The sequence below is a fragment of the Chaetodon auriga genome, chromosome 6, assembly GCF_051107435.1.
Source record: "Chaetodon auriga isolate fChaAug3 chromosome 6, fChaAug3.hap1, whole genome shotgun sequence".
In the NCBI taxonomy this organism is placed as follows: Eukaryota; Metazoa; Chordata; class Actinopteri; order Chaetodontiformes; family Chaetodontidae; genus Chaetodon; species Chaetodon auriga.
In genome coordinates this window covers 14,504,584-14,526,418 of record NC_135079.1, presented here as the reverse complement: position 1 = coordinate 14,526,418, position 21,835 = coordinate 14,504,584, and the positions used below count along the sequence as shown (strand labels likewise).

The following is a 21,835-nucleotide window of genomic DNA, read 5'->3' as shown; positions in this document are numbered from 1 at the left end:
AATTTCAGAGTTAAATAAATAAAAAAATCCAATTTAATATATTCCAGAAAAAAATGAACAAAGACATACATAATTTGAACACAATAAAAAGCCAGTAGGAGACACATTCAAAAAAGGTAAATGTGGTGTCACTCTTTACAGTCTTCCAACTGTCAAACAGAGAATGAAATTGTAAAAACAAATATATTTGTGTTAATTAGTCTTACCGCTGTTTCATTTGGCATAGGGTTAAATCCACACTGGTTACAGACAGTGTTCTTGCATTTAGTGCAGGTATTGTAGTTGGGGGAATCCTTGGAACCCACATTGAGTTCGACCTTACAGAGTGGACACATCGATTGGCTGGGTTTTACAGCTACTTGGGAAGCTGCTGCAGGCTTTGGGGGCTCTGACTGGGCTTTGTCCAATTTGTCCTGTGCTGATGGAGGTGTCTTGGTCTGCTGGGATGGCTCTGTTTTCTTCTGCTGCTCCAGCTTCTGGGCACCAGGGGACTTGATCTCTTTTGCAGGAGACATCTTGGGAGAAACTGGTGGAGTAGTTTTGGTCTGGTCCTGAACAGCTGAGGTTATCAAAGTAGATGCAGAACTGAAGATGGAAGAACCAAAGCCAAACATTTTCCCAGTCACTGCAGGTTTTGTTGCATCAGGTTGAGATTTAGGACCACCAAAGCCAAAGAAGCTCCCTGACTCTTGCTGTGTAGCTGCAGTGGCATCACTTTGCTTAGATCCAGGTTGCATTGCCTGATCTGGTGGCTGCTTTGGACCTGCCTTCTGTCTTTCCTGTGGTGTTTTATGATCAGGTGCTGGGCTGGCCTGTTTCGATGATGCAATAGCAGCATCAGGTTTGCCTGACTGCACTGATGGCAAAGACTGTTTTCTCTGTGGTGAGACTGGTTCTGAGGTCTCCTTCTTTTGTACAGCAGGAATTGGACTGTCCTTCTTTTGAGTTGTAATTGGTTTGGAGGAATCCTTCAACTGGACTGCAGCAGGTGAAGGAACTTTACTGGGTGATGTTTGGGACTTCATTGTGGGAGGCCCTAGGGGCTCAGATGCCCCAACTGCTCTTTTCATCTGGCAGTTAAGACACAGCCACTCTTTCACCTGAAATACAGCAGACATCTGGTTATGTGTTGCTTTGGAATTGGGAATTGCAGGAATTCACAACAACTTGGGTATTTAGACAAGCAAACTGGTCAATGAGGTCATCACAAACGGGTCACAAATCACAGATCAGTAAACATATATCATTTTAGATGAGCTGACTGTAAATACATATTGTATATAAAGAATTATTATCTTTGGTCACAGAGGATGGTATTCCTTTACTTACCTCTCCTATAGGCATTGGGTTAAATCCACATTGGGTACAGACAGTGGTCTTGCACTCAGTACAGGTGTTGTAGTTTGGAGGGTCCTTGGAGCCGATGTTAAGCTCCACCTTACACAGTGGACAGGTGGCCTCACCTGTTTTATGGGACATTGTCACCACTTTGGGTGGCTGCGATGGAGCTTTGTCCTGCTTGCTCTGTTGGGATTCCTCTGGCTCCTTCTTCAGTTCTGGCTTCTGAGTCAAAGTTTTAGACTCTCTTGCTGGTGACATTTTGGGAGAAACTGTCGGTGTCGTTTTAGGAGAAATCCTGGGCACGGCTGACATCTTGGGAGAGACTTGTGCTGGTGCAGACATCTTACGAGAGCCTGGTGGTGTAGTGCGTGATTCTTCATGAACAGCTGATGTTATCAAAGTGGAGGCTGAGCTGAAAATGGAGGAGCCAAAGCCAAACATCTTCCCTGTCATGGACTCTGTTGTTTTTGAAGCATCAGGTCTTGTTTTAGGACTACTCAAACCAAATAGGTTTCCTGACTCCTGCTGTGTATCTGGGGTGACCTTACTCTGTTTCAGTTCGGGTTGATTTGTCTGGTCAGCTGGTTTCTGAGAGCCTGATGCCTCCACGATACCCAGAGGAGTTTTCTGACCTGGAGTTGGGCTAGCCTGTGTCTCACTTTGTGGTCCTTTAACCACTTTAGTTGCCCGTGTTGCTGCTGTAAATTGTGTCTTTTGAGGAGAGCCTGGTGTGGAGCTCCCTTTCTTTTGAAATGTATCAGCGACTGTAGTCTCCATCTTTGAAGGTACATCAGATTTTGCTGATTCATTCTTTAGAGTTTCCATTTGATTAGGAGCTGTTATTTTCTGATGTACTGCAGATGGAGACATTTTGTTAGCTGCATTCTGAGGTTTCACAGGAGGAGCTGTGAGTTCAGATGCACTAAGGGCTCTCTGCATCTGACAGTTCAGGCACAACCATTCTTTTACCTGCAACAAGAAAATGTGTCAAATTAAAACATGAAACATTTACATCACTTGCATGCAATCACTTAACTATATCAAGATGTATAATGTAAAGATAATGTGTTCCTGTTCAATTATAATTAGATATTTCCCTTAATTCATATTCTATTATAATTTCAAAATGTGTTTTTGTAATTTCGAAATTTTGTGATTTATTGCTTTATTACCTCTGACACATTTGGCATTGGATTAAATCCACATTGGTTACAGACAGTCTTCTTGCATTCAGTGCATTTGTTGTAGTTGGGTGGTTCCTTGGAGCCAAAGTTGAGCTCCACCTTACAGAGTGGACAGGTAGATTGGCTTGTCTTGGGAACAGCTGGGGAAGCAGCTGCATCTTGTGAAGGCTCTGACGGAGCTTTTTCTACTTTGGCTTGTAGCAACGGAGAGCTCTTGGGCTGTTGGACTTTCTCTAGTTTCTTCTGCTCCTCTTTCTGACTAAGAGGTGATTTGGTTGCCTGTGTCGCAGGCATCTTGGGAGAAACTGGTGGTGTCGTTTTGGAATCATCATAGGCAGCTGAGTTTATTAAAGTGGATGCAGAACTGAAGATGGAGGAACCAAAGCCAAACATTTTTCCACCCAGTGATTCAGCAGGCTTTGCAGAATCAGGTTGAGGTTTAGGACCACCAAATCCAAAGAGCCCTCCATATTCCTCTTGTGTAGTTGAGGTAGCATTCTTCTGTTTCTGCCCAGTTTGACTTGTCTGGTCTAGTGGTTTCTGAGGACCTGTCTTTCGGCCCTCCTGTGGTGTTTTCTGACCGGCAGCTAGGCCGACCTGTTTCATACCTTCTGGTTCTTTCACTACTTCAGCCTTTGCTGGCTGCTCTGCTGGTGCTGATGGCTTTCTCTGTGGGGAGCCTGGTGCAGAGGTCATCTTTATTTTAGATTCAGCAGTTGTTGGAATGTCTTTCTTTTGAGGTTTATTAAGAGGGGGAGTTTCCTTATTTTGGGCATTGGCAGATACGGTGACTTTATTTGGTGAGGCCTGGAGTTTCATCATTGGAGTTCCTGGAGGCTCAGATGCTCCAAGTGCTCTCTGCATTTGACAGTTGAGACATAACCACTCCTTCACCTACATTAGAGCAAAATTTAGATCAGTCTTGTTGTACAATGGAATGTATTTTATCTCTAACAATACATTGATCGTAAACCCAATTCCCAAAAAATGTGATGCTGTATAAAATGTTAATAAACACAGAATGCAATCATTTGCAAATGAACTTTGAGGATGCCCCATTCATACGCAATCATGATTCTATCACCTGTTACCAATTAACCTATTTACCTGTGGAATGTCCCAAACAGGTGTTTGGGACTTTTCCAGTCTGTTGTTGCCATTGTCCCAACTTGTTTGAAATATATTGCCGGCATCAAATTCAGAATAAGCGCATATTTACAAAAATCAATTAAGTTGATGTTAAGTTGACAAATATTATCTTGTACTGTTTTCATTTGAAAATTATCACATTCTGTTTTATTTATGTTTCACACAGCATCCCAATCAAATGATATGAAAAAGACATAATGTACATAACAATCATTGTTGAAGTCATTTTTCACAATCTACAGTGTTCTTATTATCTTACCTCCTTAACATTTGGCATGGGATTGAACCCACATTGGTTACAGACAGTGTTTTTGCACACTGTACACGTGTTGTAGTTGGGAGGATCTTTTGAGCCCACGTTGAGTTCCAGTTTACAGAGAGGACAGGTAGACTGGCCTGCTTTGGAAATGACTTTCTTCTCCTGTTCTAGTTTCTTGGCAGTGGGGGATTGGGACTCCTTTGCAGCAGGCATTTTGGGAGAAACTGGTGGTGTAGTTTTGGGCTCATCTTGAACTGATGAGGAAATCAAAGTGGATGCAGAACTGAAAATGGAGGAACCAAAACCAAACATCTTCCCAGTCACTGACTCTGCAGGCTTTGCAGCATCGGTCTGACTTTTAGGACCACCAAAACCAAAGAGCCCTCCTGACTCTTGCTGTGTAGCTGAAGTGGCATTTCCCTGCTTTTGTGCAGTTTGGCTTGTCTGGTCTGTTTTTTTCTGAGGACCTGTCTTCTGGCTCTCCTGTGGTGTTTTCTGACCAGGGGCTGGGCTGGCCTTTCTGTTACTGTCTGGTTGTTTAGCAGCTTCACCCTTGGAGGGTTGTGCAGCTGGTGTAGATACTTTCCTCTGAGGAGAGCCTGGTGCAGAAGTCTTTTGTAAAGTTGTGTCTTTCTGAGGTTCAGTTCCACCAGCAGCCCGTTTCACCTGGCAGTTTAGACAAAGCCACTCCTTTCCCTTAAGAACACAACAAATAAACAAATTATACAAATACAAGCCTCAATAATAACAAACCATAATGAAAGCTCTAAATTAAAAAACACACCCAAACGAATAAAAAGAATCGTCAATTTAGTTGAAGGCAGGACTTGATGGGGCATGCGTAATCTCAATAAAATATAAGAAACACACCACCCGGCTTTGACCTTATTTGTGCTTTTTTCAACATCCACTGTCTAAAAGAGTATTAAATAAAATTGCATAACATGTTAAATGTGCTTAAAGCTAAATTTGATCAACTAATTCTATTATCATAAAAGTGCAAAAGTAAGCTTAAGCTTTAAGTAAGCTTAAGATAAAAATTTATGTTTCATTGGTTTAAACTATACATGATAAAACATCCACTTTCACAGAGCACCTTTTCACCCAGTAGTTTAAGCAGTATCACAAGATTACGTAGCCTTGGACTGTCCTTGGCAAGGTAGCCTACTAACTGTGCATTGAATTACAGAGTCAAGTGTCAAACCCTTTGTGTGTCAGATAGCCTGGAACATGCTATGCCTATTTATCCTGTATGTGGCATTCCCTACAAGTCAATCCCCATGAGATATGTGTGTGCATGTGGTGTGTATGTGTACTTGCATTTTTGCATACAGTTTTTATAGGTATACTATGTAGAAATAGTCGGTCACTGTTTGTAAACACAACATTCAAACTTTAGAGACTGGAGACACTGTGAATAAAACATGGAATAAAAATGAAAAAACTTTTCAGCTTCTGTCCAAGGACTGAGCATTCTAACAGGTCTGCACAGAGAATACAAATACTCTGTTTGGTCTAATTCATCTGTTAATGTAATTTCATGAGAAGAAAAATATTTCTAAAATATGCCTCCATCATAAGTTGAACTGTACCTTGAAAATGAGTGCTGCTTTGTCATCTAGTCGTCAAATGAGTTATACAATTTGGGAATAACACTCCAAACAATTAAATGAAAGCAGCCACTCTGAACATCAAAAGGGAATTTAACAGCTTCAAAGAGCTTCATTCACAAGTATCATAAGGATGTTGCAGTACTGTATGACACAGAGGCACTAATGTAACAGACATGCTTTGTAGGACCAATCAGATCACTCAGGAAATAAAATCAATTTCCCTCAGAAACTATAAAATTTTATAGTGATGTAAACTTTTTGAGATCCAATTTTGAAATCTATTTTCCTCCCATTCTTCAGTTCTCCATTCATTCATGCATTTATTAGTTTATTTAATCAATATCACATGTGTCTTACCTCTTTCATGTTTGGCATGGGGTTAAATCCACATTGGTTGCACACAGTGCTTTTGCATTCAGTGCAGGTGTTGTAGTTGGGAGGATCCTTTGAGCCAATGTTTAGCACCGTGTTACAGAGTGGACAAGCAGATTGGCCTGCTCTAGGAACACTGTGGGAGACTGCTGCTGCAGCCTTGGGAGTCTCCGATGCAGCTTTGTCCACTTTGTCCTGTCCTGCTGGAAGGGCCTTTGCTTGCTGGGGTTGCTCTTGTTTCTTGTCTTGCAGTGACTTTTGGACCGCAGGTGACTCCTTTGCAGACTGCATTTTGGGAGAAACTGGTGGTGTGGTTTTAGGCTCATCCTGAACAGCTGAGGCTATCAAAGTAGATGCAGAACTGAAAATGGAGGAACCAAAACCAAACATCTTCCCAGTTACTGGCTTTGTAGCTTCAGTTTTAGTACCACCAAAGCCAAATAAACCTCCTGATTCCTGCTGGGGAGCAGGGGTGGCACCACTTTGCTTGCGTGCAGTTTTACTAGCCTGGTCTGCCTTTTGAGACCCTGATCTCTGGGTCTCAGGTGTCATTTTCTGAACAGATGCTGGGCTGGCCTGTTTTTGACTTTCTGGCCCTTTAGTAGCTTCATCCTTAGCTGGCGCTTTTGCCACTGTAGACTGCGTTTTCTGAGGTGAACCTGGTACTGATGTCTCTTTTTTGACAGGTGCAGCAGGAGATGGTGTCTGGTTTTGAGTAGCAGAAATGTTTTTGGGCGTGGGCTTTTTCATGGAAGGTCCCAGTGGTTCAGAAGTTCCTTGAGCTCTCTGTATCTGGCAGGTAAGACAAAGCCACTCACGGCCCTATACAAAAAATAAGATACATACATTTTGACAATGATGAATTACTAAATCCCACAAAGCACAAGAGAGAAATACAACCTAAACATGCAATTTCTAACATATAAACAGTTCACAAAAATAGTTAAGTGACATTACATTACAAACAACTTTTGCTATTGAATGATTCCTTGTTCATTTTATCTTGATTCAAGACAGGCTGAGAAAGGTGTTGTATATTTTAAAATAAATCTATTGTAATATACTATGTGTTAAAGAAATGAATATAAAACATAAGAATATAGAAAAGAAATGATACACAAACAAAATACTAAGCCACAACTTACGTCAGAGTCTGGAGGGCTGAAGCCACACAAGCTGCACACTTCAGTTTTACACTGTGTACAGGTTTTATGGTTCGGTGGTTCCTTGGTATGCATGTTAAGTTCTGTTGTCTTACACACTGGACAAAGGGACTTGGCTACTGCTTTTGACTGAGTTCCAGCTTTGGTTACACCCGGTGATGAAGACCCTGCCTGGGACTGGCCAGGTGCACCAGATCCTTTACGGCCTTGTTGCTGAGGCCCAGGCGTATTAGAGTCCTGCTGCTGGGGAGTAGTCCTGAGGCCTTGCTGTTGCTGTCCCACCTTTGATGAGCCCTGTTGTTGCTGTGCAACTTTAGGGGAACCCTGTTGCTGCTGTGACACTTTAGGCGAGCCCTGTTGTTGCTGTCCAATTCTTGGTGACCCCTGCTGTTGCTGTCCTACTTTGGGTGACCCTTGCTGTGAGCCAGTTTTTTGTGACCCAGTCTTTGTGGACTCTTGCAACCCTGTCTTTGCTGGTTCTTGCTGCTGTGCACCAGTCTTAGAGGGTGCTTTTTGCATTCCTGTCTTAGGTGGAACCTGTTGTTGTGATGACACCTTTGGAGATTCTGGCTGTGCTCCACTTTTTGACAGAATCTGTTGTTGAGCTCCGGGCTTAGGTGAACCATGAGGTGGAATTTTTTGTGGCTCTCCTTTAAGCTGGGCTTCAGGCTGTGTCCCTGCCTTTGGAGCAGCTTGTTGGTCACCAGGCTTGTTTGGGGCTCCAGCCTGTCCATTCCCATGCAGCTGTGGCGATCCTTGCTTAGGAGATGGCTGGCTCTTTTGCATAGGGGGGCCCTGGCTTGCTTTTTGGGGTCCCTGCTGCTGTTGAGGGCCTTTTTCAGGACCTGCTCCTTGCTGCTGCCCTCCAGGTGGCTTCCCCCCTTGCTGGGAAGGTGATTTCTGATTTTTATTCGCCTCCCCATCATCTCCAAATAAACCAAACTTATTCACAGCAGAGGACACAGCATTAAGGGGGTTGGCCCCACTAAGGAATTTGGAGGAGAACATAGTGGGGTCTTCCTCCTCCCCCTCCTCTTCGTCCTCCTCGTCCTCGTCCTCCTCCTCCTCCTCCTCCTCTTCCTCCCAGGAGCTGGAATCTACAGGACTGTCAGAGTCAGAGCAGGGGCTGTCTCCTCTCTGTCCTGGCTCTCCCGCAGAGGCCTGGGGGGGGGCTGGGGCCGGAGCTGTGGAGAGGGCATCTACAGCCCCACTGCTGCCGCTACTGCTGCTGCTGCTGCTGCTCCCTGGGCTCTCTTGTGGCTCTGCATCTACATCAGGCTTCCTAAATGCATGAGAAAAAGAGAGGAAGTGTGAGATGACAGGGAACAAGACAAGAGGGAGGGATAATGAAAGAGAGTGTGAGAATTTGTGAACCACATTTACAGTATCTGTCTGAGCCAATACATTGTCTAGTAAACAAAACCTGCTGCAACAGCACAGCATGAGTAGCATGCAGATGCCGAGGAAACCTAATATCATTCAACCGATGATTCACCATTTAAGGTGGGTTTTTGATTCTCTCTTTACATATTGAGACAAATTTGTAATCAAGTTATTTTTAATAACTCTACTTAGGAGAGTATCAACGTGTTACATAATATCATGTGGTTAACTGCTCCTGTTTAGAGGGGTGCGTCTTTACCTAAATCTGTAAACTGCACATTTTACAACACTGGAATTCTACATTTGAATACGCTGTAAATGTGACAGCGCCGGTGACACACTACAGTGCCTGACAAATAGAATTTACTGTCATCGTGGCTGAAACGATCATCATTTGCATAGCAATCGTCGCCTCTACACGGAGAATGCCATCAATGATGCAGCCTCACTTTGATTCACTCCGCGCAGACTGTTGCTTTCAGGACCATGGACAGGGTCAGAGCCGCTCTGTTGATCACAGCGTACACAAACCTCAGAGATCGCTTTCAGCCAGACATACAATACACAGCAACACCGCTCAGGATACTACAAGCCCAATTCAAATGACCATTCGAGCAGGACTCAAAGGTCCAGATTACTATTTTTTCTGCCACTGTCAAAGAATGTCTCTGCTACAATCACATCCTCGGTTTTTTCTTCATTCATCACCCAAAAGGCACCGAGTGAGAAATCTCACGCAGGACATGTTTTACAGCAGCAAAGACGAGTAAACACAGGACATCTAGCGCTCTCTCTGGAGAAACTGCAGGCACATCCGGGTAGGGGCCCATCAAATAATGCATGAGAGGTGAATACTTTCCAACATCAAATGCAGTACAAGTCTGTGAAGAGTATTTGTCTGTATATGTAATCTAACAGCTGGATTTGCACGTCTACTACGCTCTGCCCACTAGCAGCAGTGCTTCACCCAGAAGCGGTGAAGTGGCTCTGGTGTATCCCAAGCGTTTTGTCGAAATGCAAAAAGCAGCATTACACAGGACCACTCTAAACCCGATAACATGGTAGTCCGCAGAGGGTACGAGGTGACAGCTCCGAGCGCACGGCTGAGCGGACTTACAAAATACAAAATACAAAAAAATACAAAAAACACATTATCACCTATTTGTGTGCCCTTGACCAGGAGCTTGTTAAGATTTCGGAAGTCTAAATGTTGTACAGTCGTGAATTATTTGAAAGCAGCCTAAATCAGCGAGGAAACCCAGCAAAATCCCTGTCATCTCCCGAAATGCCATCTGTTATCCGCTCCGTGTCCCCCCACTCATCTCCTCCCATCCTGCAGCCGAGCATCCTTCACCCTCCACGGTCACAATGTCAAACAGTGCAGCGCGGTATTCCAGTGAAACCGAAGGGAAATGTACCTTCTTTAACAGCAGATCTGACTCCCTATCCTCGACCAAACCTCCTGGATATCCCCTGTCCGTGTCTGTCTGATCGCCGTGGGATGGAGGGCACAGGGCAGCGGATAGAGAGCGATCAGCATCCACTCCGCCTCCCATTCCAGTGCGCAGGCGCCGCATCTGACAGGTGATCATAATATATATCACGCACGGAAATTGAAATTAAAGGGGACAAGGCGATTTATTTCCCCGGAGTCACGTGTGATCACCGGCGAAGCCCGTAAGATTTACCCTCCTGCATGGCGTGATCCACTTTTTCTCAGCGGCCGTTGACATATCTGAAATGTCACTGCAGTGATCATGAGTGGTATAGAGAGATAATGTGATTTCAGCTGCAAGTGTGCTGAGCCATGAGAGGAGAATCAGATGTATTCAGTTCACTTTGAATACCATCTATCATGTTCTGTTTTATAGCGTACACTGGACATACATTTACACACAGCACTAATGAGGCACGCTATATTTAATGTATGGATTGATTGTAAACACTTCTGTCTCCTATTTTCTTGTATTTAGCACTCAATGTTCACATCCATGTTTTCACATATGTAGATACAGCTGCATGCCAGGTCATCACTGAAAATGAGCTGACCATGTCCCCTTTGTCCTTATGAAGATGTCTATACCTCAGATGATGAAGCCAGAAATATTATCACTCATACACGGAGAGGATATCTCCATCATATATATCTTAAACATCATCCATCCTTCAACCGAGTCTAAGTACGCGCACACAGCACAGCTCATTACATCTCAGAATTCTCATTAAAATGCCCTTTTATATTTCTTTGTCTTTGTCTGTATAGAAAAAAAAATTAATTACTTTTCCCATATAGACTTGCTCCAGAGCTGCAACACCATGCAGTATGCTGGATATAAACCACATAGCTTCCAGTTTTGGACATCAGTCAATACGCTTGTAAAGCAAATGTCTGGGCATCCACTGTCTACAGATAATCACATGTTGCCTTATTTAGCATTAGCAAGTACATTCTTAGTAGATGCCATCCTTCAGTGTGCATCAATTCTTGCAATGTGCATATGCCGTCTAGACATTTCCTCTTGGACCTGAATTAAAGGTTGCATTTTAGTTATAGAATACTTAATAGACATGTATGTAATAGGAAGTGAGCACCAAGCACCTCTTCAGTCTTTGTAACCTTTCTCCTTTTCCTGTGCTGGCCCTCTAATTCTGACATTTCTTCCACAAGAGTTTTTCTCCAGACCAGATGTGATGCAAAGAGACAATCTGGGGAATCTTATCCTGTGCAGCCGTCACAGTGATAAAGAAAAAACTTGCTGGCTTTCTGGCTTTCTTCCTTTCTCCTTCCAACTCAAGGCAGATGAGTGCCGAGACGTCTGTCCAACCATGAACTGACCATGATTCTTGAAAAGGAAACCCTTAAAAATTGTGCTAAAGAAAGCTCATACAGTGAACATAGCACATTGTATACTCCTGTGGGTGTTAAAATAAAACATCTGCATTCTACACTTCATTTAACTGATTTCCAAAATACAATCTAGAGGTTTAGAAATCTTGATTTAAGAGCAAGAGGGTAATGAACCACAAAGTAGAATAAAGAAAAACAATTCTCACCTCTATAGATCACCCATCTGCCATAAGAAAGATAATTCAACAGTAATCTAGACTTTTTCAACTGACACATGTCCCCACGCTCACATGCAAATTTACACACGACACACAGTAGCTAAATTCCTATTCAGTATGTTCTAAGCGTGAGTGAGATGTGTGGGACGGATGGAGAGCAAGTGGTGTGTGGGCGTGTGGAAGAGTTACGTCATGCGTGATGTGTGAGCAGCACAACCACTATGGTCTCTTTGGAAAGTGCCAGATTTGGCTTCGTTGCAGACACACATACACACACACACACACACACGCACATACACACACAGGAAACATTCATCAGCACAATCTCCATCTGGGGATATCGGCTGTAGCTTTGCTGTGGGCTCCTAGTTGGGCCGGAAATCCTTTAAGTAATCTTAGACTACTTATATTTACCTCATCGTCACAATCTGGTGGTAAAAATAATTTCAGTGGACATAATAAGTGACGATCCTCTTTCTGTTTTTACACAGTATTAGAACAGAACTTATGTCAATGCATGCTATTATTAAATATTATCTGGTGGGAGATGTAAGTGTATGTTTTGTATGGATGGATATATGAGAAGAATGCATAACTGTGGTCCCTTGGCCTGCTACCTTAAAGCACATGCCAGCAAACAAAGAAAAAAAAATCAGTTTAACATTAATGTTTTTGATGTTGTTAAACTGTTTTCATCCCACTCCGCAAGTGAGTCGTGTTTGTCAGTCAACAATATTATGTAAGACAGTAAGACAGCAGGCAATCACCAGATGCGCTACCATCATGTTCTTTTCTTTTGATCTCTCCCCGCTTGTCAGTTTAAATGCAATAACTACAATCTCCACTGTCACCATCCTTTTTTCTCCCACGCACTCTCTGATAATGCCAGGCTGGACTTAAATCCCGCACTCACACAGCTGAAGCATCACAGACTTTAACAGCATCACTCATTCGTAAAGACAGACCCCAATGCTCATGGGGAACATTTTGGAAAGCTTGAGTATTAAAACATGTTTCACCTGCGGGTTTCTTTGTCTGGCTTTACCACATGTGTCGTGAGTAAATTTGCATGAGGGACTGAGATAAAAAATTCCTTTCAAAGGTCTTTTTTATTATCTTTCTTTTTATTATTCTTTTCCATTCAAGCAGATTCCCAAGAAAACAGACCGAATTCTCAGCAGGAAATTCAAAAGATGAACAGCAACAGTTGCTCTGCTTCCCTCTGTGTGGTGTGATTTAGCAGCCCAACTGGGACACAAGGCCCGCATTTATTTTACCAGAAGCTTGTAGTGATATGCTTCTTTCCACATCCTTTCAAGTCAGACAGTTTTGTCTGTTAAGCTATACATTTAGCATCCACATCTAGAAAAGGCAGACCTTGACATAATGGTTGAATATTAATGATGACGAGTGTTACCAAACAGTGTTAGCTGTTCAATGATAGGCCTGAGGGCTTCTCCAAGACCTTGTATGCTTCCAGTTTACATTCAAATGAAGCACAAAGGAACTCTAGTACACGCTGTATAGCTGAAATTGAAAGCTGATCTCCATGAGAAGACACCTATCCTGTTCAAGGTTCGGGTGTCTGAAGCCTATAGGGAGGTGGGCTATAACCTGGACAGGTCACCAGTCCCTCGCAGGTCACATACAGACAAATACATTCACACCTACAGACCTTTTAGAAGTTGAGTTTGCAGTGCACCTATCCTGCAAGACTGTGGGAGGAAACCCCTGTGGGTTTGAACCCAGGACCTGCTTGCTAGCAGTGCATACCATCAAGTCACTTTGCTGCCAAGAAACAATCCCAGACTCCATTAATGCTAGCTATTAATGTACTTATACCTGATTTCCATTTTCCAAACATCAATATAGACATGAGGGCATGTCCTGCCTGACATTTGACCAGGTACCTCTGTGGTTCTCTTCCCTGTGAGCATTGCCTTTCTGCTCACTCAGGCATACACCATTAGAAAGACATCACATTAAACCAGCATTTGTATTCTTCTCTGTACAGCCGAGCCCAATCCCAGCACCCACACACCCATCTCTCTCTCTCTCTCTCTCTCTCTCTCTCTCTCTCTCTCTCTCTTTCTTTCTCTCTCTCTCTCTCTCTCTCTCTCTCTAGCTGGCTCTCTCGTGCACAAACACATTCAAACAAACAGAGCTCAGAAGCAGTACTTATCTCGCTCTCATTTTAATTAAGCCGACACACTGGAGCATAATGCTGCTGAGCAGTTTCCAACTCCCTCAGCTGTAATTCCCATGGATGAGACTGCAGCTTCCACAACAACAACAGCCAAACAGTCACTTACAAATGTCTTTTTTTTTAAAGTATTTTGGTACTAGTTTGCAAAAAGACACACCTGTGGCGCTGACCCTTGAGGAAGGCAAAGCAGTTTTTTCCCGGCATGGTTTTCTCTGGAGCAGGGCCGGAGCAGTGTGGAGCGGTAACCTGCATGGAGGTGTATGGCCGTCCTCTCTAGGTCTCTAGGTCTCTGTGCCTGTGTGTTTGGCAGGGTCACCATGTAATCTATACAGTAACTTGATCACAGACACTTTGCCAGTGTCATTAAATTTACATATCTGCCCCGAGGAGAGGAAAAATATGGACTCACAACACTACTCTCTAGGTGGAGGCAAAACACTGGTGGAATGCACCAAAATGATAACACAGAATAGCTGACTTTTGAAAAACTGGGTTTCAGCTACGGCATTTAAGACAAGGTGGAGCTTGTGTAATGAGATCTGCTGTTTTGTTTTGTATGATATAATTAAGACAATATGAGGAGCAATATATTGACTTCGATTGTCTTTAATTGGCGCTTAAATAACATGAAGTAAAGCATATTGGAAAAAAACAAGTTGGTTCATCATGGGTCCTTTTTTCGATTGGACACCTGGTCATTCATAGACGGATTCAATCCAGTACTTTGTCACACATTATAAACGTTCCAACAACGTAATTGACTGACTGATAACTTAATTGTGTTAGAATGCGCATGATACGCAGGTAGAGTTACCAAGCCTTGGCAGTCTGCTGTGTCACATGGGAGCATGGTTTCTGCTTTGCCTTCTTCCTTCCTCACTCAGCATCATGCTGGAACACTTCATAAGTCTCTAAAGCCACCCAGCCTTTTTTTCCTGACCAGTGACCACTGCTATCTGCCTACTAAAAATACTCTTAAAGAAACAGTGTCCCCAAGACATCAGTGCACGCTTATCGCTACTTCCTCTATCCTTATGTCCACCAGCCCCTCCCTCTGCTGCCATGTCATGGGAGAATTCGAAGGATAGCTCAGTTCACGCCCCCAAACCCTGCAAATCAGTGAGCAGGGAATCACAGCTGATCAGAGTCAGGCTGGAAAGGGAGAGAGGGATGGGAGCGAATGAAAATAGAAAAGAGTCTGCAGGATAAAAATATATCTAGTCTGAGAATGGAAATGAGGACACAGAATTGATAAATGCTATAAAGATGAGAGAATCACCAGCAGATGTTAGATCAGGAATGGAGTTGACAAGGAGTCTCAATGATGCTTTAAATAGAAAAGGAAGGTAGACACGAATGTAAGCTTTTCTTAGAACTGGCAAATGCCTCGACTTCAAAGTCCTCACTGTCTTTCTTGCATCAGACACATCTAATATTTGTACGGTAGCTTCTAATATGTAAAATAAACGGAAATTGCACACATCCACATTGTCTTCTCTTCTTCCTTTTTATGGCAGGGGACGTCTGTGGAGTCCAAATTTTAACCATGTGACAGAAAATCACTGAAACCGACCAAATGTATTCACCTAACCACTGAATAGACAGATGTACAATGACTGTCTACCTGCAGTGCAAGGTGTATTGCTGTTTGGTGAACAGAATTGTTTGCTGTTTGGCAGAGAGATGGACATCAGAATGTCTGTAGAGGTCCAGACAGTAGGCTGTATATAATTGAAGAGGTGTAAAAGAAGATGGGGTTTTAGACTACCTGAAGACTCCTGCCTACCCAGTGTACAGTGTCAGAGGCAAACTTTATTCAGGTAGAAGGAAGATACTGTGCCCATAGTGCATATTTTGCTTTCCAAGAAATTCAAATTTCAAATTAAATGGTATTGTTACTAAAGGTTTACAGGCATGCACTTTTCCTATATTCACCTTCTCATTACTAAGTCAGTGTGAGCAACAATTTATGAACCAGCTCATTTAGGCCGATATCTTAAACGGTTCACACTTCTCAAGTCTACTTAGCATTTAGCATGTTACAACGAACATACTTCACATGGTTTTTACCACTAGAATGCTTCTGTTCAATTCACAACAGCATGAAAAATACTTGCAAAGGCTTGAAACTTGCTTTAGTCTATCAAAATGAACACAACATGTGATTGTTCTGTTGTCAGAGATTTGTTACCCCCTCTATGTTAAAGTATGCTAATGCGGTTGAAAGTGCACATTTATTTGGATAGTGTGCACTGCAGTGTCACAGAAAAAAAATCACACAAGCCTGTAATAAATGGGCTAAAACATCCAGAAATACTGGTACATTCCTCTAAGTGTGGCATGCTACAAATAGTGTGGCAGAGATTAATATGAATGAATGCGCAAGTGCAGTTGTAATTGCTCAATTTCTGGACATATTTGTCTTTCACTCTCTCTTAGTATTCCTCTCTCGCCACTTGAAAGCTACTGGTGAAAAAGAGAAGATGACCTTGCATGTGTGCATGAGAGTGTGTCCTAATGATTTCTAAGATGGAAAGCATGGAGAGCAGGAGGCATCGCTTTCTGGTGTGCTTTTCATCATGAGTTATGCAGAATACTCTTATATCACCTTCACTGGCACCTGCTTGGCATGAGACTGAGGCACAGCAAAGAAACTGCACCACTTGGTGTGTGTGTGTACATATGTGTAGGCCTGCATGTGTGTGTATGTGTGCGATTGAGTATGCACACTGTACTCAACCTGCCCAGAGAGAGGATCCATTCTCTCATCAAATATTCACCACCAACCACAGGCTCCCAGCTGCCTGCTGCTATAATGCACACACATTGCCATGTTATTGGTGCCTGATGTATTCACTGAAAACAGTGGCCCATAAAATCTTTGAACAGTCCATTTTCAGGATCATTTTTCAAGTTTATGCAGCTCAGTTTCAAGTGTAACTGTCATGCACCCACACCTGGATACAGCAAATCCCCCACTTGAGTGCAAGCAGGCTGGGTTGCTAAATTGTGAGTACAAAGTCAATTACCAGGTGTAGATCAGTGCAAAAACATGAGGCCTGTTCATGTTCTCCCAGAGTCTCTGCAGCTGTTTGTATAATATAATGCCATAGTGTGCTTGCCATGTTTGTCTATTGAAATAGGTATTACTATCGACCAGCACCATTTGATATACAGATATATAACCAGGGTAGAAAGAACTAGGGCACATGTATGCATTTACTCTGCTTCCATCTTATTTATTTACAGTGCTCGTCTGCATTCAGGACTGTGACATGATCCACTTCCATCAAATGCATGCATTCATAATTGCCGTTGAAACGAGAAAAAATGTATATGACTTGAAACAAGACTCATGTCTACCGTTAACTTCTAAATGACAAGAATGCCATAAAAATGGAAACTTTTGGTGATGTGCAATGACTGCACAGATACACAGATAGCCTAAAATGATTGAGATATTACAGTGGAAAGCAGAAATGCAAATAGCACATTGCCTTTGTAGAGTAAGGAACAGTAAGTAAAGAAGTGATGTTGCTTACTGCATTTTACATCATAGTGTGCATGAAAAATCATATGCAAATTTAATTTTGTTACAAAATTCTGAATACAGTATTTTAGATGAGTTGCAAACGCTCTCTCAGAATGAATGAGCGTAGTATAATAATGACAGAATACAGAAAAGCATACCCCCCTTTGTAGATACTGAGCCATAACTGACCTCAGATATGGAAAAACAGGCAGCACGACTGAAAGAGTTTATTTTCAATGTCAGAGAATTTGTAATAGGCTACAGACAAAGATACACATTATACAGTATCTAATACCTTTGCAATAGTAGCTTTCCATTGGGGGAATTAATTTCATAGTTGACTTGTTTGTGTTATCATGAAATGCTGTCAGCTCAGACTGGTGCTGCACATACAATTGCTTTGGTTGAGGGACAGTGAGAAAAAGTAACTCAAGCAAATCTTTAAAAACACTTTAATACATACAGGCATAACCGGTTTGTACGCATATTATTTGCAAATGCAGACATTTGATGAAGTCTTTTTATGCACTGTTGAGGCAGATAATGCAAAATTAGATTGTGTTTGACAGCCTTTTCTACGGTAGTCGTCTATGTAGCAAGAGCTGGGCAGCGAAAGCAAAGCTGAGAGTTAATCAGTGGTGTATTTGAGTCAAATCTACCTTAATCACTTACAAAGTATAAGTGTTCTACAAGATGCTTTGAAGAATGTCCCTGAAAATGTCATAAGGGATGAACAATCTGCTTAATGCTTTTAATTAGATCACTCATATAAATCCTTATTTTTTCTGTGGGAGAAATTCTGCCTTTGCTGTTGGAACATCTATCGGTACCTTGCAGCCTTAGGCAGCGTCTCCCAATTCAGCTTTGAGTCAGGGAGCCTGGCAAATTCAGCGTTGGATAAAATGTTGCCTCATGCTTTGTTTTTCTCATCTCTTATCTCCTCTCTACAGTGGGTCAAAGCTACACAGTCATGTCCATTAAAATATCACTGTCCTTCAAAAGTTACTTTTTGATTATTATTTTTTGATTTTGAAGACAGAAAGATGTCCAAACATCCTCGACATTCCCTTCCGCTCTCAAGGGCAGTTCCGCTTATTGACTGAAAAAATTAAGTCCACACATACACATAAATATAGACACACTGAGAGACAGAATATCAAATTGGGCATATTGATAAGATGAGTAGAGCAGCTCAGTCATCACCCAACCCTCTCCAGTACAGGCAAATATGCTGGTTCCCTTCAATATTTGCTTACTTATTCAAATGCAAGACCTTGAATATTCAATACATGCTTTTCTACAGCTATAAAAATCTTTTGGGATTTCCTGTAATAGTATAGAGGAATTCTTGCTACTATGTTGCATGAGTGTGGAGCTCAAAGCATTCATATTTCATATGGCTGTATAATATAATCATGCTTTTGAAAGTGATCCTCCAGTGAAACCACAGAACGTGTATTGTGGTGTAGCCTTCTGTGCCCAGTGCTGCACTTTCTGACTTCTGCTCTTCCTATTTTTCCCCCAACACGTAGAGTCAATATGGTGTGTTGATTGACTGCACGTGCTTTTTGTTGTTGAACAGCCTCGGCCAGCTGTCGGAGCTGCCACAGAGCAAAGGTCAGAGTGATGTAACGAGAAAGATGCAGGGATAAAGAGACGGATTAGAGGAGAGAACAACCCCCACGGGGACACAAATGTAGTGATTACACCCAGATTAATGACACAGCGTTCATGCGTCACACATTCACGGCATCTGCATAACTTCCACTGAACATAACGTACTTTAATGCATGCAAACCCAGAGACATCCACCCAGATGAAAGTTGCACAGATGGATATATATTCAGACATTCTGTTGGAAATGCGTTCCAAAAAACAAAAACTCATGACAATGACAACAAACTGTTGTTATTTTTTAGCTGTGATAAACAGCATTACTAATTTATACCTATCTACATGTTTGCTTTCACTGCGTTTTAGGGCTCTGTGTTTCTCACCGGCATCAGGCACCTGTCCCACTTCTCTTTGCAGACTTCGAGTTAAGGTTGCAGGATAAGGCAGCGATATAATTCAAAGACATTTTGGTCTCATGAGAGGAAAAACCCAAAGGTGAGGAGAGTGCAGAGCTTAACGTCACACACCTCCCCGGGTACAAGTTCCTCTGTTCTATCCTTTTTCTCTCTGTTTCCTTGTCACTGCTTCAATCACTTCACACTTTCTCTCTCACTGACTCACTCTCTCTTCTCTGCTTTCCCCTGGCTATCAGCAGTAGGAAAAAGCCAGATGATCTACGCCTCCCATCTTTCTCACTCCCTCGCCTGCTTTCTGTGCCTCTTGTGTGTTGTGAGGTATGTGAGCTGTGGGAAACATCACAGGATGATTGGTGGTAGGCATCTTTTATACATGCAGGGGATATCGTGGAGTGGCTCATGCACACGTGCAGCCCAGTGAATCATGTTGAATGAATGGGCTGAATTTTTATTAGGTTGTGTGGGTTCCGTGTATGCTTTTGGAAGGTAAATGTGGGACACAAATAGACATGAGCCCAAAATTATTTTTAGCTTGGGGTCAGTCCAACCTCTCTGTGCTGGTTATTGAATGTACTGAGTGCTGAGTGGAAAAAAAATGTACCTCAGTGACAGCTGTGTCAGCGAGATAACACACAGTACATGTTGACACACTGCTTGTGTGTACAGTGTGTTGATGTCTATATTATATCAGATTCCCTGTATTTTGTGTGCTTATCTGTTTATGTGTGTGTGTGTGTGTGTGTGTGTGTGTGTGTGTGTCATGATCATGTTTATTGCTAACAAATGTAAACCTGCAGCCTCTGTCCAGACCTTATATGCAGGACAAGCTATTGCCTGTGTCACAACTGATAGTAGTTCCTCTTTGCTTATCGGATCACTTTTCGATACGGAGAGTATTGTATTTGATGTATAACCTCCACTTGTCACACCTATGTGCCAAGATCTAGAGATAAATTCTGTCTGAACACATACAACAGTACTCTAAAAATGATTCTAAAATGGTCATAGATGTGAGCAAATGCCGCACGGTGAATTTTCTGAAATATGAAAACCACTGCAGTGCAACAGCATTGCTGTCGTGACGATCTATATGAATGCTGAGAAGCTAGAATATGAACAACAATTTATTTCTCCATGGATTTGATGTATTCTTAGAGGTCATGATGAAAGAAAAAAAAGGGAGACTTAATGAAGTAAAAATGAAGTGAATGGTATGACAGTAAGAGACATTTTGCCATGGGGGTGTGCTTCAGACGTATTTATGAGGTTTAGCTTTGCGTGTCACTGATAAACCTAAATCAGAGGAAGGACAGAGGGAAAGAGAGAGAGAGAGAGAGAGCTATCTGTTCATATCAGCCTGGCTTTCATCCTCATTTACGCAGACATACGCATAAAGACTTGCATGCAAACGTATCAGAAACATGTACACATGCAGTATACTGTGTGTAGTGACAGCATGAGGAGTGTTACTAGCTGTAGAAGCTTGTTTGCTGTTCATCCAGTGTTAATTTTCTACTGCCTCATAACCTCTCCTTGCCTCTGACATTTTAACTTGTAATATAGTGTTCTGGTGCATTGGCTCCTGATAGAAACTGCGCTGTGTGGGGACAACAAAGACCTGCAGGAAGGAGGGAGAGGGACGCCAGTAGAGAAAAAGGATACGCATGGTCATCGTCACACAGTCACAGAAAAATGAACAGCAGCTTGTTTATGGTGTGGCCTTTGGCCTTTTGCTCCTTTTGTACATCAATGAATTGATTTATAGCACTTCGTTACATTAAACGTCACCTCTTGAACCTTGAAATGTATGATTTGGGACGAATATGTGCAGCTACAGATTCAAGCGTGTAGTCCCAAAGATGCTCAGATGGCATCTATCGGTAGGGTCAGGAGCTCCATCCAGCAGTCAAATGCCAACTTTGGTCCCAAAGGTAAAGAAGGCAGCTTAACTAAGAGGGCCAGTCTCATACATTAGAGGGTGATGTATGAGTTGCTACAGGGACCATTGGCTAGAGGGGCCCAGGGGCCAGAGTAACAGTGTTAAAACTTGACAGAGAGAGGAGAGGGAGCTTTGATGAGGAGGGGAGCTGAACTGGTTCAGAGCCTGTTGCTATGGTAGCCATGTGGAATAAATCAGCAGCATGAATTGCATTCTCAAATGCCTTCAGCACCCTGCCGACTCAGGTAGACCCAGACAGAATTTGAATGAGTACGGCGTCCCAGTGTATCCCAGCTCACTGTGAAACAAAATCACAACCAGTCCTTACTGGTTGTACTAGATTCCGGGTTTCATCATCATAGGGCACATTCCACAACATTAGCAAGCAAAGCAACTTCTTTTACATTATGTTTATTTGCCTGCTGAAATTAAAACCACACCATTGCATTATTCTGAAAATATCTCACTTCTTTCTGTTGTAAACTGACTGCTGCACAAGACTCTCTCTCTACCTCTTCCTTTCTTCTTCAGTGGCCTCTCAATATGTGTGTGTGTGTGTGTGTGTGTGTGTGTGTGTGTGTGTGTGGGTGCGTGGGTG

The 21,835-nt window shown here is 42.6% G+C and overlaps 1 protein-coding gene across 1 annotated transcript in view; it reads right to left on the bottom strand.

Annotated features, from left to right (window-relative positions):
• pclob (piccolo presynaptic cytomatrix protein b) overlaps nucleotides 1-10,041 on the bottom strand; it is a 57,458-nt gene extending 47,417 nt beyond the window's left edge. Inside the window, exons 1-9 of the mRNA XM_076732472.1 lie at nucleotides 9,883-10,041; nucleotides 8,883-8,971; nucleotides 7,394-8,363; nucleotides 7,064-7,363; nucleotides 5,904-6,740; nucleotides 3,934-4,629; nucleotides 2,514-3,419; nucleotides 1,330-2,310; nucleotides 207-1,100 (exon numbers count right to left, since the gene is read on the bottom strand). Coding sequence (XP_076588587.1) covers nucleotides 207-1,100; nucleotides 1,330-2,310; nucleotides 2,514-3,419; nucleotides 3,934-4,629; nucleotides 5,904-6,740; nucleotides 7,064-7,363; nucleotides 7,394-8,363; nucleotides 8,883-8,971; nucleotides 9,883-10,041 — 5,832 coding nt within the window. The remainder of the gene's footprint in view (nucleotides 1-206; nucleotides 1,101-1,329; nucleotides 2,311-2,513; nucleotides 3,420-3,933; nucleotides 4,630-5,903; nucleotides 6,741-7,063; nucleotides 7,364-7,393; nucleotides 8,364-8,882; nucleotides 8,972-9,882) is intronic.
• Between the last annotated feature and the right edge of the window lie 11,794 nt (nucleotides 10,042-21,835).